Source organism: Microtus ochrogaster, unplaced genomic scaffold (genome assembly GCF_000317375.1).
Source record: "Microtus ochrogaster isolate Prairie Vole_2 unplaced genomic scaffold, MicOch1.0 UNK26, whole genome shotgun sequence".
Classification (NCBI taxonomy): domain Eukaryota; kingdom Metazoa; phylum Chordata; class Mammalia; order Rodentia; family Cricetidae; genus Microtus; species Microtus ochrogaster.
Genome location: NW_004949124.1, coordinates 1563205 through 1580650, shown reverse-complemented (window position 1 = coordinate 1580650; position 17446 = coordinate 1563205). Strand labels below are relative to the sequence as shown.

Genomic DNA, 17446 nt, shown 5'->3' with positions numbered 1-17446 from the left:
ATGAAGTTCTTTCTCAAAAAACAAAAGCTCAACACAACAACAAATCACACCAAACCAAGAAAACAACACCTCATCCTCCAAAAAAAAAAAAAAATACTAAACTGTAACCAAATAAAAGCACACAAAAACTAGTCAGTGGTGGCATGCACCTTTAATCCCAGCACTTGGGAGACAGAGGCAGGCAAAGCTCTGTGAGTTCAAGGCCAGCCTGGTCTACAAAGTGAGTTCTAGGACAGCCAGGGGCTGTTGAACAACAACAACAACAACAACAACAACAACAAAAAAAAAAACCCTGTCTTGGAAAACAAAAACAAACAAAAAAATTTTTTTAAAAAAAGCACACATACATACAAAAAACCAAAAACAAGCAAACAAACAAAAAATCCTGGGGAGTCCATTATATGTTGATCCTGAACATGAGGGCTGTCCTGGAGTGGTTCATATACCCTGGGTCACACCATTGGGGAAAATTGATTTTTCCCTCTCCAGCAGATATAAATGATGGTTCAGTTGTTAACCTTGACCCTAGCACCTTGGTTTTCACTCATTCATTCATTTTTAAAATGTACCAAAATGAAATATAATAAAATAAAACAAAAACTATTATATTGAAGTTGGACAAGACAAAGCAACAGAAGGAAAAGAGCCCAAGAGAAGGCTCAAGAATCGGAGAAGAACAAAACTCAGAGATGCAGTTGTTTGCCCACTTAAGAGTCCCATAAAAACACTAAACTGGAAGTCATAATAAAAAAGCTCAAAGGACCTGGCAAGATAGATTCGTGCAGGCCCTGTGCATGCGGCTTCAACCGCTGTGAGATCACATGAGCTTTGCTGTTGTTGACGTAGAGAGCCTTGTTTTCTTGGTGTCCTCCGTCCCTTCTGGCCTTCACACTCTTCCCACCTTCTCTTCCACAGAAAATAGGAGAAATTTTCAAAGATCAGTTTCTTCCATTATTTCAGGTGTTCAGGGAAAGCTTCTTTGAGGAGGGTAAAACTGGTAGAGAACAAAGCAAGGAAGAGAGCCAAGCCTGGAAGCTGTGAAGCAGAACCATCTAGGAACGGGGAGCGTCCTGGACAGAAGCACTGGCACAGAATAGGCCTGACTATTTGAATCCCTGCAGCAGAGCTTCTGGGACTAGAATAGAACATGAGGTGACAGGGTGCAGGAATAACCTCCACGTCAGAAAGACCCAAAACATTTGGGTTTTGTAGGCAGAAGAGCCTGTGTGTGTCATGGGAGCAGTAGAAATCCATCTGCCCGTTTTGAGATGGGAGATGATGGCATGGCACATATTTCAATCTTCTCCCCGGCTGCCTTGTGGGGAGGAGGCCAGAGGAAGAGTCTGAGTGGGAAAGAAGCTGGTAAGGAGGTTGCTATAGGATAAGAGACAGTGGTGACTGACACTGTGGGGCTGGGGCTAGCTGGGAAGGGAGGAGAGACGGATTCACTTACCCAAGCTAAACCGTACATCTGTGTACCACTCCTCAGGGTATTCTGCGCAGTAAATCAGATAGTGTGCTTGAAGAAATCCATTTCCTATGCAGAAGGCAAATGCTCTCAGAAAGAGAATCACTGGGTAAGGCCTCCCTCTGGTGAGCAAGGAATAAATAAATGTCCTAGAAGGGAAGGAGAGAGTGATTAAGAGTCTTTATTGTTGGGGAGGGGAGGGGAGGGAGTGGCCAAACCACGATAGACTAGTGTTGTGCCATAACGCTCCTGTAACCTGTGAAGATTTGTCACTTGTACTGGTTTAATAAAACACTGATTGGCCAGTAGCCAGGCAGGAAGTATAGGTGAGGTGACACCAGAGTAGGGTCGAGGAAGAGGAAAACTCAGTCTGCAGTTGCCACCCAGGTGCAGAGAAAGCAAGATAAAAATGCTGCACTCTGAAAAGATACCAAGCCACGTGGCTAAACATAGGCAAGAATTATGGGTTAATTTAAGTTGTAAGAGTTAGTTAATAAGAAGCCTGAGCTAACAGGCCAACAGTTTATAATTAATGTAGACCTCTGTGTGTTTCTTTGGGACTGAACAGCTGTGGGACCAGGTGTGACAAAAATTTCCATTTACAAACACTTAAATGGTGTTTAGGTGGCATGCTTCTTGGTGGTGGCATGGACCTAGAAACTCCACAGAGTTATAGCAAAAAAAACGTGGTCTAGGAACTCCACAAAGTTGTGGTAAAAAAAAAAAAAATGTGGTTCTTACCAGTATCTCCACCATGAAGCTAGACTCTTAGGAAGCCAAGGAGTGGGGTAGATCTAGCAGCCAAAGCCATGGCTTTAATCCTAGCCATATCGCTTAGCAAATTAAAGACTCATGTGGTCAGAAAAAGAGAAATATACAGTATAGACCATTTCAAACAGAGAAAAAAACTCTAAATAGTTTACAGTATGTTTAAAAATATACATAGGCTTGGAAGAGAAAAGAAAAAGGATAAAGTTCTTTAAAAAAAAAAAAAAGAGTAGTTGGGTGTGGTGCACACCTTTAGTCCTAGCACTTGGGAGACAGAGGCAGTCAGATCTCTGCAAGTTCAAGGGCAGCCTGGTCTACAGAGTGAGTTCCAGGACAGTTAAGGATACAGAGAAACCCTGTCTCAAGTCCAAGCGAATAACCACATCAAGGTCATTACTGTAAACACTTTTCCCTTGAATTTGGCCCAGTCAGTAAAGTGTTTCTCTTAACAAGCATGAGGGCCTGAGTCTACTCCCACAATCTGGTTTGCTTTTGCCTGATATAGCGGCATGTACTTGTTAATCTAGCACAGGGGACACAAAGACATGCATTGAATGGACAATTGCTAGCTAATTCTAAAACGATGACTTTTACTGGATTTTTTTTTTTTGTCTTTTTTGGTTTTTAGGTTTGGTTTGTATTTTGAGGGGGTTGGGGAGTTGTTTGTTTGTCTTATGACATTAAAAATGCATAGAAACTACCATTTGGTCTTCATTTTATTTACACAACAGCCTTGAAAGGTAGGTACAAACTCCATCTAGCAGTTCATGGTGGTGGGGGAAGACCCAAAGAATTATCACCCCTATAAAAATCAAGGTAAAAATTGGCCCCAGAAAAAAAATGTCAAAATCAATTTTTTTTCATAACTTTAAATATTCACTAAAACCTTGCAGCAACCCACAGGACTCTGATAAAGAAAATGCTGCATTTCCTCAAAGGCAACAAACCCTGTGACATTATCTTACCCTAGACCCATTTACCACGCTCTCGCTCTCTGCAGCTTGAAAACTAAGAGCCCATGTTCCAAGTGCTGGTGAGGGTAGGAAGGTGTGGGATTCTTTCACAGGTCTCATTCCCAGCTTTACTCCACCTGTCTAGTGGCTCCCTGAAGAGCTCAGCTCCAAAAGTTTGTCTCTATGCCAACTGACACAGTGTTGAATGATTTAAAGGGGAGCCATGCCTTTTGGTGTTTTGGTAGCTTGGGCAAAGATATACCATATAAAAGTTTAAAAGGGAAAAGCTAGGGATGAGATGTTCACAGGAGTATTGCAATGCTCAGATGGGAAAGTTGTAATTGGAAATATCAATATAAATGGGGAGTTCAGAAAAATGGCCCTCTCCAAGGTCTGGGAGTAAAGATCTGCCAGCAGCAGCATACAACCAGGCCTTCATCCTTCAATCCCACTCCCTAAAGGAGCTAGGGCACCATGGAGAAATAGCTAATCGAACATCAAGGGCAGGGAGGATAGACAGTATATCAGGATGTTTTATTGAGTTGGAAAGTAAAGGAACAGTTGAAAATGAGTAGGGAGATGGGCAGTTGCCCCAATTATAGATACCAACTGTTCCACTAGCCGTGCTTGTGATAAACAGAGTGTGGAAAAGAATAATGGTTGTAGACAATTGCGAATATTGGATCAATAAAGTTCTGTGAGTCCATACTGGTCCATTAAAAATATTAAAAACTAAAAAAAAAAAAAAAAAACTTAAAAAAAAACTAAAAAAAAATATTAAAAACAAAAAAAAAAAAAAAAACTTAAAAAAAAACTAAAAAAAAATATTAAAAACTTTGTCACTGCTAGAGGTAACTATTACATTAAATCCTTGCTCTGATAAAACATAGCTAGAGGGACAGTTAAGCACTTATTCTACGTCCCATGGTCCTGCCTTCTTACACTTGTCACCTGCAATTGATGAGCAAACGTTTTTCTTCTCAGTAAAACAGCAATAAGTAAATACTACAGTTAGAAAGCTATCATCTGAGGAACTCCAAAATCACCCACAGACTGTCATCTTTCCATGACTTGATTTAAAAGAGTGACTAAGTACGAAAGAGTGGAAGAACCAGTTCGGGCAGGATCATGAGAGAGGCCACAGCCACCGTTTAGCAGAGGGACCTCACACAAGAAGGCAATAGCACAAACTATTTCTTCCTTTGCTCTTCAGTTCAATGCTGGAGAAATGGCAGATGTGTAACTTCCATGAGAAGCCCCTGCAGGGACGGAGGTCGGTAGGCGAGGAGGGTGTCACTGCGGTATCTGAAGTCAGCAGTGCTGTGACATAGCACGGGACTTTTCAAGGATGTTTTTATTAATTCTTCTCTTGCTTGAAAAGAAGTCCCAAGACCCACAGCCGCTGGTGTGGAGAACAGCTCAAGTCACCTGGGATCTAGGTTGTCTCATCAAAGGTCTACTGAAGCCCCACTAGAATGGCAGTAATAAAAAAATCACATTCTAACTGGTCATCCTTGAACATCCGTTCTCCCAGCTAACATGTGGCAATCCATCCACTCCTCTCCCCAGAGCTGCATATCTCCCTGATGCCCGGATGACGGTGGCTCTGGGGGGCACTGTTTTGTGATGCTTGTGGTTCTCACCTGGAGTCTCTTTTCTCCTGTTTCTTAAGTTCACAAGAGGACACTGACTGGGACCTGCTCTTTATCCCTGGCTTAGCTCACATGGCAAAGATATTCCTCAGGAGAAATGACGCTGAGCCAAGTTAATTAGACACCCAAGAAGTCCAACAAATATGCAAACATCTTGAGTAAATAACATTGAACAACACACACTGGGTAAAGTGGAATTGCCATAACAGAATGACTTTAAATAAGCCCCAAAGTATCCTCCAAGAAATGTTTTCAAGACAGGAAATATCGCTTAAAAGGGAACTCCATAACAATACAGTATAAGAAAAATACACTAGTTAATTATTAGGTGCAATTCTTAGAATAAAGAGCAGATGGCGTTGACCTGGAAGTTCAAGAAGGAATGAATGACTAGACTCAAGATGTTATTCAGGGAGGAAACGGACCACAGCCATTAGAGTTTTTGTTTTAATTTAAGTGTGTGTGTGTGCGTGTGTGTGTGGCATGTGTGTCTGTCTGTCTGTCTCTGTGTGTCTGACTGCGGGCCTGTCTATCCGCCTGTCGGTCTTTCTGTGTGTGATGTGGGAGAGGAGCAGGTGCATGGCACCATACCTGGTGATAAGAACACAACTTGGGGAGTCAGTTTCCTTCTTCCACCTTTTCTTGGGGTCTAAGATCCAACTCAGGTCCTCCGACTCTCATAGCCAGTGCTTTTGCATACATCTCTCTAGCCCATCAGTTACATTTAATTTTTTTTCCTGGTTGAAAAAGTGTTTAGGTGCCAGAAATGTAGCAGAAGAGAAAACGATATTCAACACGTTTGTTTGAAGAGATGTGCAGGCTTGACTACAGAGTTAGGGACATAGCACACATTCAGTGATGTCTAGGGTAGCACCCTGAGTTTAAGGCCAAGGAGATAGAATGATGGATTTTCAGAGGCAAGATCTTCAGAGCAAATCCCTGTTATTTTACACACGGGAAAGCTAGAGCCTAAGGAAGTTAGAATAACATGCTCATAATTATAGATCCAACGGGTGGAGTAGCAGCAAGATCTAGATTTTCTAGGTCTGAGAAGATGGCTCAGTCAGTGAGTGCTTGCTGCACAAGCATAAAAGCCTGTGTTTGATTCCCTGACACCCACGAAGAGCCAGCTCCAAGAGTGCAACCCATATGTACCTGGGCACACACATACACCATATACCCATTTAGAAGATCAATTAAATTAAACAAATAAAGGTCTTTTGTTAGGTTCAATTACCTACAGTAAACTTGTTTATTACTCCTTTGATATTTCCAAAAAATAAAACATACTGTTATATGTGAATGAGTGGTAGGCTCATCACTGCAGTTAAGTAAGCCCAAAATCTGTTATGTCAATCAAGGCCTAATTACATGTTTACTTCTTCAAGCATCTGAGGCTGCTCATTCGTTCATTCCCCAGGCGCCCAGACCCAAAATAAGCACACAGAAACTATATTAATTGCAATACTGCTTGGCCTATTAGCTTAGGTTTCTCATTAACTAACTCTTTTCATTTCTATTATTCTATGTATTGCCACAAGGCTCACGGTTTACTAGGAAGAGTCAAGCATCTGTGTCCTTTGGCACTACATGGCATCTCTCTGAATTTACCTTCTTTCTCCCAGCATTCAGTTTAGTTTGCCTGCCTAGCTCTATTCTGTCCTGTCCTAGGTCCAACCAGCTTTTTGATGCATTAACCAATAAAAGTAACACATATACAGAAGGACTTCCCACATCAAGCATCCAGGTGCTTAAGCTTATAGTGGCTCTCTTAAAAGGACCTGTGAGCCACATTCATCACAGAACCAAAAATGTGTCTGAAAATCCTGGGCATTGGAACTGAATTTCATGTGTTGGGACCTGTGTCCCTCTGGTTCATATATTGATAATGTTTGGGAGATGGAGCCTAAGGAATGTGATTGATCTACCCGTGGATTAATAGGCTATTGAAGGAGTGAGTTTGCTGTGTGGTACATGTGTCTGGTCTTGCTATGTGATGCCTACTGCCATGTTTTTGTGCAGAAAGGATGCTCTCACCAGGTCCCATCTCCAAAATACCATCAACATATGAACCTGAGGGATGCAGTTTCAAACACATGATACAGATGCCAGTGTCATGTTCCTGAACTTCCCAGGCCCTAGCTCTGAAAGCTTAAGAAACTTCTATCTTTTATACATGATAGAATCTCAGGTATTTTGTTCTAGCAACAGAAGGTGAACCAATACAATTGTCACTTGAACATTTCATATTCACTTATACACTCACTCACACACACACACACACATACATGCAACCATGCATGAACACATGCACTCATGCACCCCCCACACATGCATGTATGCAACCACACATGAACACATGCACACGTGTGTGTGCACACACACATATGCCTTTCATCAGACCATCTGCAGATAATACAGAGCAGACAAAGTCTGGAGACTATGATATAAATCACAGTTACCCTTTAGATAGAACTTCTAGCTTTAAAGCCCAGAAGCTCGCCTAACAAAAGCACTGGGTTTGGAGTCAGAAAACTTGGACCAGTTTTGCTTTCCCTAGAAATGGAGTCTTATTCTTTTCCTGTCACATCTCAAGATCGCTGTGAGGTCAAACTTGGTAATCTAAGCATATAGTACAAGCAATCTCAATCAAGAGATTACTATCTCTAGCACCACAAAAAAAATTTAAATAATCTATGTAGATAAACATTTAAACTGTAGCATGACTGACAAAAGGATATACACACTTGTTGCTCTATATCCAAGTCAAATTTTATAGACTTAAACAGCCAGGTAGTCTCGCGGGTCCACAAATCTTACGTCTTGGCTCTCTTGGCAAATACCACCAACTCTGGGAGGACACAGAAACTTCTCCCTGCCTTTCCGAACCTGCCCACTTCATGGTCCAGTCCCTAGCCAGGTGCTGGGTCATAGGATCTTGAATTCTGTGTTCAGAGCTGCAGAGGAAAGAAGGGTTTGTTTCTAGGATCAGCTCTCTTGAAACTATAGGGTGCTTCCTGATGCCCTAGTACCCAACAGCATGTTCGGATGCAGGCCGCTAAGGAGCCCTCTTTCCATTCAATCATAACAGTGAACGCACTTACTTCTATAAATAAAAATCACCACCTCGGCCTCCCATGTCCTTCAAAATGCAAAAGAAATAAGAGGAGCCTTCAGCTCTGACACCAGAGTATTTCTGCAAGTCCACTTGACTCTCTTTCCTTCTGGGCAGAGTGAAAATCAAATGGTGAAAGCAAGTACTCCTTGGAGGTGACATTCTGACTTGATGGATTTGACTTCTCCATAACAGATCCTGGGCAAACGTCTTGTCTACAAGCAAAGGTGAGTCATAACTATAGGATTATCATGAAAATTAAATACAATGATTCAAGAAAAAGTATTTAATAAGATTAGTGCTGAGCACTCATTTCTCCACAGACTCCCATTCTTGAGAGCTTCAGGGCCCTAAAGGTAGATTAAATTAAAAGTAGGTTAAGTTCTCAGGTGGAAAGGGTCTAGAAGGCCAATAGAAAGTCATTTCAAAAAATAATTGTTTGGCTCCTAACAGTATAGTCTTGTCCGTTTCAACAATGTCCCCAATGAGACCAAATGAATTCAAATACCCCGTTCATAATACCTTCGAAGTAAACCATGTTTCCAACCCAACTCATGGCCTCCTGAATCAATAATCTTTGCTTCCTAATTAAAGGGACACGTCAGAGTAGGCTGTCTACAGTAACGAAGTGTCAGAGGTGCGAGACGCTAGGAGCTCCTGTTACTCAGACCGCAGCACAGTTGGGGTACAGCAGTGAGGCTTTGGTGTGCAGCCATTTGGGATCAGGCTCTTCCAGGTGGTCTTAGGCGTGTAAGTGAACAAAAACAAAAGAATGTGGAAGGCTCTGTGAGTTTATTGACAATCAAGTTTCGGGATAGAAGTGGTGTGTGTTATTCCCATCCTTGTTCCTTTGCCCCCACACAACCATAGAGAAAACTGGAAAATGTATCCCACCAGGTGTCCCAGTGAGAAATTTGGTAAATATAGAGAATGGGTGGGAAGCCAGAAGTCCTAGGGAACAAATAAGGCTCTTAGGATACAAATGACTCTGCTCAGGGAAGTTGGAAGCAATTCAAAAAAAGATGTAGTTCAGCATAGAAGAGAAGATTAGATAGATAGATAGATAGATAGATAGATAGATAGATAGATAGATAGATAGATAGATAGATAGATAGATACATAGATACATAGATACATAGATAGATACATAGAAGGGAAAGAGTTAAAGAGTTAACTGGCTCACAATACTGCAAATCAATACCAAACAGTCGAGGCAAGTTTCCCCTTCAGGTTTGTGATGGTTTATCAGCCAGACAAGAATCTAGATGCCCCCTGGAAGATGGTCCTTTGACATGCCTGTGAGAAACTATCTTGCCGACATTAATTGATGTTGGAAGGTTCATCTTAATTGTGGTCAGGACCATTTCCTGAGCTGAGAATCCCAGACTATATAAAAGAGAGAGAGAGAGAGAGAGAGAGAGAGAGAGAGAGAGAGAGAGAGAGAGAGAGAAGCACTATTAGTATGAGTGCACTTGCTATTCTCAGTTTCCTGATTCTGTGCATGATGTGACCAGCTACTTCAAGCTCCTGCCGCCCTGACATCCCCACTGTGATGGACTGTACCCTAGAACTATGAGTCAGGATAAAGCAACCCCTTCACCCTTAAATTACTTTGTCAGAGTATTTTACCTAAAACTTTTAGTATTATTTTACATATATGAATGTGTGTATGTATGTATGTATGTATGTATGTATGTATGTATGTGCACCGTGTGCCTGCAGTACTCACAGAGTCCAGAAGTGGACATTAGATCCCCTAGAGCTGAAATTATCTATGGTTGTGAGCTGCCATGTGGGTGCTGGGAATTGAACCCAACAGCCAGTGAGTGCTCTTAGTCCCTGAACCATCTCTCCAGCCTGAATAGTGTTGTCACAGCAACAGAAGACACTAAGACAGCATCCTATGCCCTACTATACTCTATGGTTATTCCATGCTATGGGATCAAGTCTCTTTAATTCCTTCCTACACTTCTACTGTAAATTTTAATTCTTTTGTGCACATTCAGATGGAGACTGATAAGTATTTTCTAAATGTACAGCTTTCTGTCATTTTAAGTTCAGTCTAGTGTGGGGAGGGAGACACTCTCATTGGAAAGAGTTAGCTGAAATTGCAGATCCAAATTAAACCCAAACCAACTCATATTTAACTAAATCTTCTTCAAATAAAAGTACTATTGCTAAGATTATCAAGCCAATTGAAGACTCTCCACTATATGAAATTTTAGACTTCACTGCCAATCAAAATAAATTCAAATTCTGCAAATATGTACAAAGCTCCCAGCATCACATTTAACTGTTCTACACAGCGACCCTACATCTTCTTTCGTTCACTATCCCGCTTCCCTGGTTGCTTTCACCGCAAAACTCTTCCAAAGAGTGGCCCATACTTTCCATCTCTGTGATGTTTTTCTCATCTATTTACCTCCTTCCCCATAAAAACAAGCCTTGGCAAGGTCACCCAGTACCCACATTTCCAGACCAAGATCAGATTTTTCAGCCCTCTTCAAACTGGACAAATCAGTCACTCCCATCTCATGGAAACAGTTCCAGCAAGCACACCACACTCCCTTAGTTCTTCTGCTTTGTTGATTTATCCTGATTTTACTTTGAGGGTTTCTCCTCAATCCTTTGTCCTCCAAATATTGATGTCCCAGGTCTCAGACTTTTTTCTACTTTATTAACCACCCCTATTGATGTGATAACATCTCAAATATTAAATAGTGTCACTATGGTCTGATTATGTTTCACCCTTAGTCTCCATGCAACAGCATTGGAAGGTGAGGTCTTTGGAGAGGTGTGTGGATCTTGAGGGCTCTAGACTAATGAATGGATGGACAGAGATTCCTCGAGTGAAGGGTTTATGGGAGTGGCTGCTTGTTCTTGCCTTTCTAAACGCCAACACATGAGAATATTACAAGAAGGTTCTCACCAGGTGCCAGCACCTTACTACTGAATCTCCCAGCCTCCAGAACTGTGAGGGCTAAAGCTCACACTCTTTCCAAGTGTCCAAGTGTGTAGTGCTGTCCTAGAGATGGAAAGTAAACGATGACAGTCACCCACTCCGCCAATCACTCAGGCTCATAGGCAGCTCCCTGCTAGATGTTTCCCACCATTATGTCCTGGAGAGTTCAGTTTTAACACACCCAAATGAGAGTCTGGATTCCCCAGTCACCTCAAACCTACACTTCCTCAAGGCTTCCTCATCCCAGGAAATTCCCAATTCCTGTCTAAAATTCTCTCTCCATCCCTTTCCCCCTACCTCCCTCTACTTTCGGTAAATCTGCTAGCAAATTCTGTCATCTGTATCTTAGAACCTTACTTCCAGAATGCAGCCCCATCTCACCCACTCCACCTCTTTGAGCTCATGTCACCACTAACATTTTGCTGAACAGCTTTGTAAAATCCTCCTGGCTTGAAGTCCACACTCCTTCCACTATGGTCTGTCTCTTCTCCACTCGGCAAACCCAAGTAAGCCCTAAGTTTAAGAAAGCTTGTAGGAACCAAGAAGGAAGGATAATATCAAGGAAACAGTATCTTACAGAAAGGAAAAATTAGTGTTTCCAAGGGAATCCCAGTGGATATATAAACCACACTGAAGGCCAGCCCTATGCCCAACAGTAGATGGCAAACACAAAACAAACTCCAAGGTATTTGCCAAGATTTTTTTTTGTCTCTTATTGCTTTGTTTGGGTTTTTTTTTTTTACCTTACTGGTCTTTTGCTTGTATGTTATGGTTTCCTATTTTCTGTCTTTATGATGTGTGTGTTGTTTGTTCTTCCTTTGTTTTTTTCCTTTTTTTGAATGTCCATCCCTATGGACTTGGGTGAGTTTTTCTTTTTTTCCTTTTTTTGTTTCTTTAGCATTTTTTATTGATTTTTATTGAGCTCTACATTTTTCTCTGCTCCCCTCCCTGTCTCTCCCCTCCCCTGAAACCCTCTCCCAAGGTTCCCATGCTCTCAATTTACTCAGGAGATCTTGTCTTTTTCTACTTCCCATGTAAATTAGATCCATGTTCATTTTGTTTTATTCTCGTTTGTTTCATTTGCCTGTTTCTCAAGAGAGAGAGAAAGAAGGAGTGGCATTTGAAGGTGGGATGTTGGGGAGGATCTAGGGAAAGATAAGGAAAGGGAAATTGTAATCAGTGTATACTGTATAAAAATTATTTAAAAAATGTAAAATTCCTAAGGAAGTGTGATGTTATCTATCTTGTTTACTATTGTACCTGTGGTACCTGGCACACAGTGAGCCTGGACTAGATACGAAATGGATGTTGGTCTGTCACCTGCTGTAAATGGATGACATCCAGTACACAGATCTTGAAATTCTATCCCCCTGAAGACGGATCAGAACTTCCACTTACAGGATGGTGAGCCACGCGTACTTTTCACCTAGTCTTCTTGCTGCGCATGACTAAGTTGGTGGTCATTGTTCATAAAACAAGAGTGGGAGGATTCTGAGTGGTGGCAGAAGAAAGTCGCCCAGCAAAGACTTAGAGACCTAAAGAACAAGGTGACATTGAGCTCCTCGAGTTTTCTTTCTGCCTCCTCTTTCAAGAGCTAGAGCTGATGGCGCTAACAAAGATGAGGCAGAACACACAGAGACACAAAACACAATGGAAATCCTCCTTTTCCCTTTCCCCACCCTTCTCCACCTCCCTCTCCTGAGACCAGGAACAAAATAGCCTGGCAAAATAGAAACTCATAGGAAATGGGTGCTTTACCACAAGGGGAAAATGTATCCCCACTCCCACCCACCAACAAAATTCAGAAAAACTCCCCTACCCCACCCCTGAGCTGGGAAAAGCACTTTAAGCCCTGTCAAGTTGTCAGAGAGCATTAAGAGGAGCCAGCACTTTAAGTGTTCCCATAGCCTCTCAGTGCAATGTGAGATCTGTGGAGAGTCGGTCCCTGGACCCTAATCCTCCTTCTGGTCCAGGTGCTGTTTAGAGAAGGCTTAGTGAAGAACAGGGCTGTTCCCACTTCCCAACCAAAGTGAGGCTGCTCACTCTTGCTCCCCACAGTCAGGAGAGACAACTTAGGAGGAGAAAGGAAATACAAAGTCTCCAACCAGTGGAGGGCAAATATGAACCAGAGTTCCCATCCCTGGCAACTGTAAGGAGGGGTTTTCACTCTCAGATAACCTGGACTTCTGCCCACACCAGGCAGCAATGTGGTGATGCTCCCACATCCTTAGCTGGAACAGTGTAAGGAGACGCTAGTGAAACAGAAGGCACAGCTCAGCAGATGAGCACATGCTTAGCATGCCTAAACCCTGGGCTCAGTCTCCAACATACACCACCACACACATATGTGCATGCACACACACACACATGCACACACACATACACACATATACACGCATATAACACATACACCAACACACACACATGTACACAAACACCAACACACACATACCCCCCACACACACAAACACACATACACACACACATACACACACACCCCAAAGCAGATTTTAGCGAGATTCAAAGTTTCATAATTCTCATTTGTCCCAGTTGAAAATCACTCACCATTCCAAGTACTAAGAAGATCTCAAATTGAAAGAAAAAAATGAGGCAGAGGCCAGTACACTATAACATGCAATTCTTAGGCTTGAGAAGATGGCACAGTGGGTACCACTGTTGGCCACACAAACATGAAAACATGAGCCAACTCTCTAGAACTCTCATAAAAGCAGAAGGCTGGAGCTCCAGGGTTTGTAATCCTAGTGACCTATGGGGAGATGGGAGACAGGGATGGAATATTCTAGCCTGTTGTGTAAAGAGGAAAAATAAAGACCCAGTCTCAAACAATAAAAGAAGGCAATGACCAACGCGCAAGGTGGTCCTCTGACTTCTACATAAGTAACATTGGTGTGCACATGTCTGCTGCATCCACGCACAGGAACGTACACACACATAACCACACAACTCAAAAATATTTTTTTCAAGAAAATGACTCCATGGTTGTGCCATAGAGTTCTGTGTCAACCTGACACAAGCTAAAGTCATCTGAGAGGAGGGAGCCCCAAGTAAGGAAATGCCTCTCTAAGATGGGGCTGTAGGCAGGCCTGTAGTGCGTTTTCTTAATTAGTGATTTGATGGGGGATGGCCCAGTCCATGGTGGGAGGTGCCATCCCTGGGCTGGTGGTCCTGGGTTCTGTAAGAAAGCAGGCTGAACAAGTCATGAGGAGCAAGCCAGTAAGCAGCACCCCTCCATGGCCTCTGCATCTGCTCCCACCTCCCAGGGTCCTGCCCTGTTTGAGTTCTTATCCTGACGCCTGTCGACAATGACCAGTAATATGGAAGCATATGCAAGTAAAGCCAGTCCTCCCCAAGTTGCTTTGATCATGGTGTTTCGTCGCAGCCATAATAACCCTGACTAACACAATGGTTGAGCACACTGGCAGCTCTTGCAGAGGGTTTGGGTTTAATTCACTGAAACCACATGAAGAGTCACAACCATCTGTAACTCCAGTTCTAAGGGTTCAGATTCCCTCTTCTGCAGGCACCACACATGCAAGTGGGATACAGACATCCACACAGGCAAAGCACACATGCATGTAAAATAAAAATTTTAAATGCGCAAACAAGAATGCAGAGAAAGGAAAACTCCGAGAGTTCTTATTCACTGCCGAAGAGAGCGCAAAGTGGTGACGTCACTATGGAAATAAATATGGAAGTTCCTTTAAAAAAAACTAAAAATAGAACATCATATGATCCATCTACATCACTCTTGGGAATGCAGTCAGAGGAATACTACAACACATTCTACGAACTAAAGACACTAAAGACACCGCTCACCTATGTTTACTGAAGCACTGTTGACTGTTGAACTAGCCTTGTGTCTGTCGGTGATGAACAAACTTTTAAAATGTGGCCCATTATATTCACAATGGAGTTTTGTTCAGGCCTGAAGAAGAACGGAAGGAATTGCGGCACTCGCAGGAAAGGGAACGCAATTGGAGACGAAAACATTAAACAAAAGAAATCAGACTCAGAACTACAAATTATTTGCTTTCTCTCATATGTGGATCCTAGATTGTACATAGATGCATACAACTCATATACATACGCATACACTATACATGAGGGGAGGGTAGAAAGACTGTCTGCGGGGAAGAACGAGAGCCAGAAGGAGGTAGTGAGGGGATGAGAGGGAAGAATGGGATTGAACATGGTCAAAGGACATGATATAATTAAATGAAAGGTCTTTATAAAGCATGTCAACATGTACACCGAACACACCGATAAAAACTACAAAGAAGAACTATTACCCTAGGGTTCAGTTGCCCTGGCAAAAGGGCACAGCCTTCAAAGTTGTATCCACGTCAGGGTAGCTCCTTTATAGATCTATCTCCATTCCATTGTTTACTTAGACAAAAAAAAAGAATAAGGAAAAGCATATTGCAATTTCTGTGACTTCGTTGGGTGAAAGCTTCAGGCGTGTCTGTCACTAGCATTGCTGGTGTCTCCCACTCTCTGTTCCCCGCTCTGTGGCCCTGTAATCACATTGTCACTCACATTACAGAGGTACAGGAGTCATGTAAAGGAAGTCATCAGTCTTCCGTTGTCTGTACACAAATTGCGAGACATCAACATGGGACCCAAAGGTCCTTGCACATCAAAAGTGAGAGTGGATGAAGAAATAGAATTAAGGGGTTGGAGAGATTTCTCAGTGGTTAAGTCTTCCAGAGGACTCAGTATGGGTTCCCCAAACCCACATCAAGTGGTTCATGACTGCTTATAACTCCAGCTCCAGGAGAGCTGCCCCCTGATCTTGTGGATTGTGTAAGTACCTGAACACACACACACACACACACACACACACACACACAAACACTAAACAATTTTTTAAGGAAAGAAAGGGATTAAATGGAACATAACAGATACCTGGGAAAACTGATGCAGTTTAGAAAGACAAACAATAACCCAGCCATGTCTTTAATCCCCACACTTGGGAAGCAGAGGCAGGTGACTCTCCGACTTCAAGGCCAGCCTGGTCTACAGAGAAAGTTCCAGAACAGTCAGGGTTACACAGAGAAACCCTGCCTCAAGAGGAAAGAAATAAAAAAAGGGAAGGGAGGGAAGGAAGGAGTGAGAGAAGGGGGAAGGGAGGAAGAAACACAAACCATGGGTTAGATATGTCGTCGTAAGTATAGCAGGGATCACACAAACCCACAAGTCAGTTAGTACTGAAGACAGTCAAATTGGCAAAGATGAATTATAGTCCCCATTGGAGATACTTCTGCTTCTAGTAAATTTGGAGTAATGGGACCTGGGTTTATCCTTCAGACTGGAAATAAGCAAGACAAATTATATGCAAATTGTTAACAATTTAATTATATGCAAATTAATAACAAATTGTTCTATTGTTATTATCCTGCTCTGTGATAACACACTCTCTCCAAACACTCCTTAATGGAGAGGGGCTTTGTTGAACTGGTTCTAGGTCTCAGGGCATCAGAGCAAGGAAGCACAGAAACAGTTAGCAGTAAATGTATGCACGCTAGCGCTCAGATTATTTTCTTCATGTATACAATCCAGGGTCCGCTGCCTAGGGAATAATGCCACCAACAGGGGACAGGCCTTCCCTTCTCAATGAAGGCAATTAAGGTAACACCCCTCCCCCCACTGACATGATCATAGGCCTGTCTCCCAGGCCAATGATCTTTCCATTGACATAGAAAGACATAGAAGAGTCAGGAAGTGTCTCAGTGAGTTGAGGAACTTGCCACCGAGCCTGATGACCTGGGTCCCATCCCTGGGACCCATATGGTAGAGGAAAGAAACTGCTCCCACAAGTCATTCTCTGACTTCCACATACATATGCATTCACAGAGAAAGAAAGAAAGCTAAAAAGGAAATGTCGCAGGCATGAGAAAAGCGATGACATTCAAATGGCTATTATAACTACATTCCATGTGTTCTTGAAATTAAGCCAAGCCATAAAAGATTTTCTAAAAATTCAAACTTCTATGGATGAAAACTACAGTTGGGAGGGGAAAGGTCTATTTGACTTATAGTTTATAGTCTATCAAGGGAAGTCAAGACAAGAACTCACGGCAGGGATCTAAAACAGAAAACAATATGGGATTACTGCTTACTGGCCTGCTTGCTCTGTTTGCCTACCCCGCCTAGGGATGGCGTTGCCCACAGTGGGCTGGACCCTCTTGCATCAGTTAACATTTTAAAAAGCCCCACAGAGCAATCTGATGGAGGCAAGTCCTCGGGTGGAGGTTGCTTTTTCCCAGGTGTCTCTAGCTTTAAACTTGTAAACATGTAACCTTTTATTTTTTTCCTTTTAGGGAATCTCCTCTGAACATTTCCCTTGAGTTCAGATTTCTCTCTCTCTCTCTCTCTCTCTCTCTCTCTCTCTCTCTCTCTCTCTCTCTCTGTGTGTGTGTGTATGTGTGTTTCTTTCTCTCTCCTCTCCTCTCTCCTCTTTCTCTTCCCTCTCTCCTCTTTGTCTCTCCTCTCTCTTTCTTCTCTCTC

The 17446-nt window shown here is 42.5% G+C and overlaps 1 protein-coding gene across 1 annotated transcript in view; it reads right to left on the bottom strand.

Moving 5' to 3' along the window:
- Positions 1–17446, bottom strand: part of Srd5a2 (steroid 5 alpha-reductase 2) — a 36356-nt gene that overhangs the window by 9521 nt on the left and 9389 nt on the right. The window contains exon 2 of the mRNA XM_005367944.2: positions 1454–1617. Coding sequence (XP_005368001.1) covers positions 1454–1617 — 164 coding nt within the window. The remainder of the gene's footprint in view (positions 1–1453; positions 1618–17446) is intronic.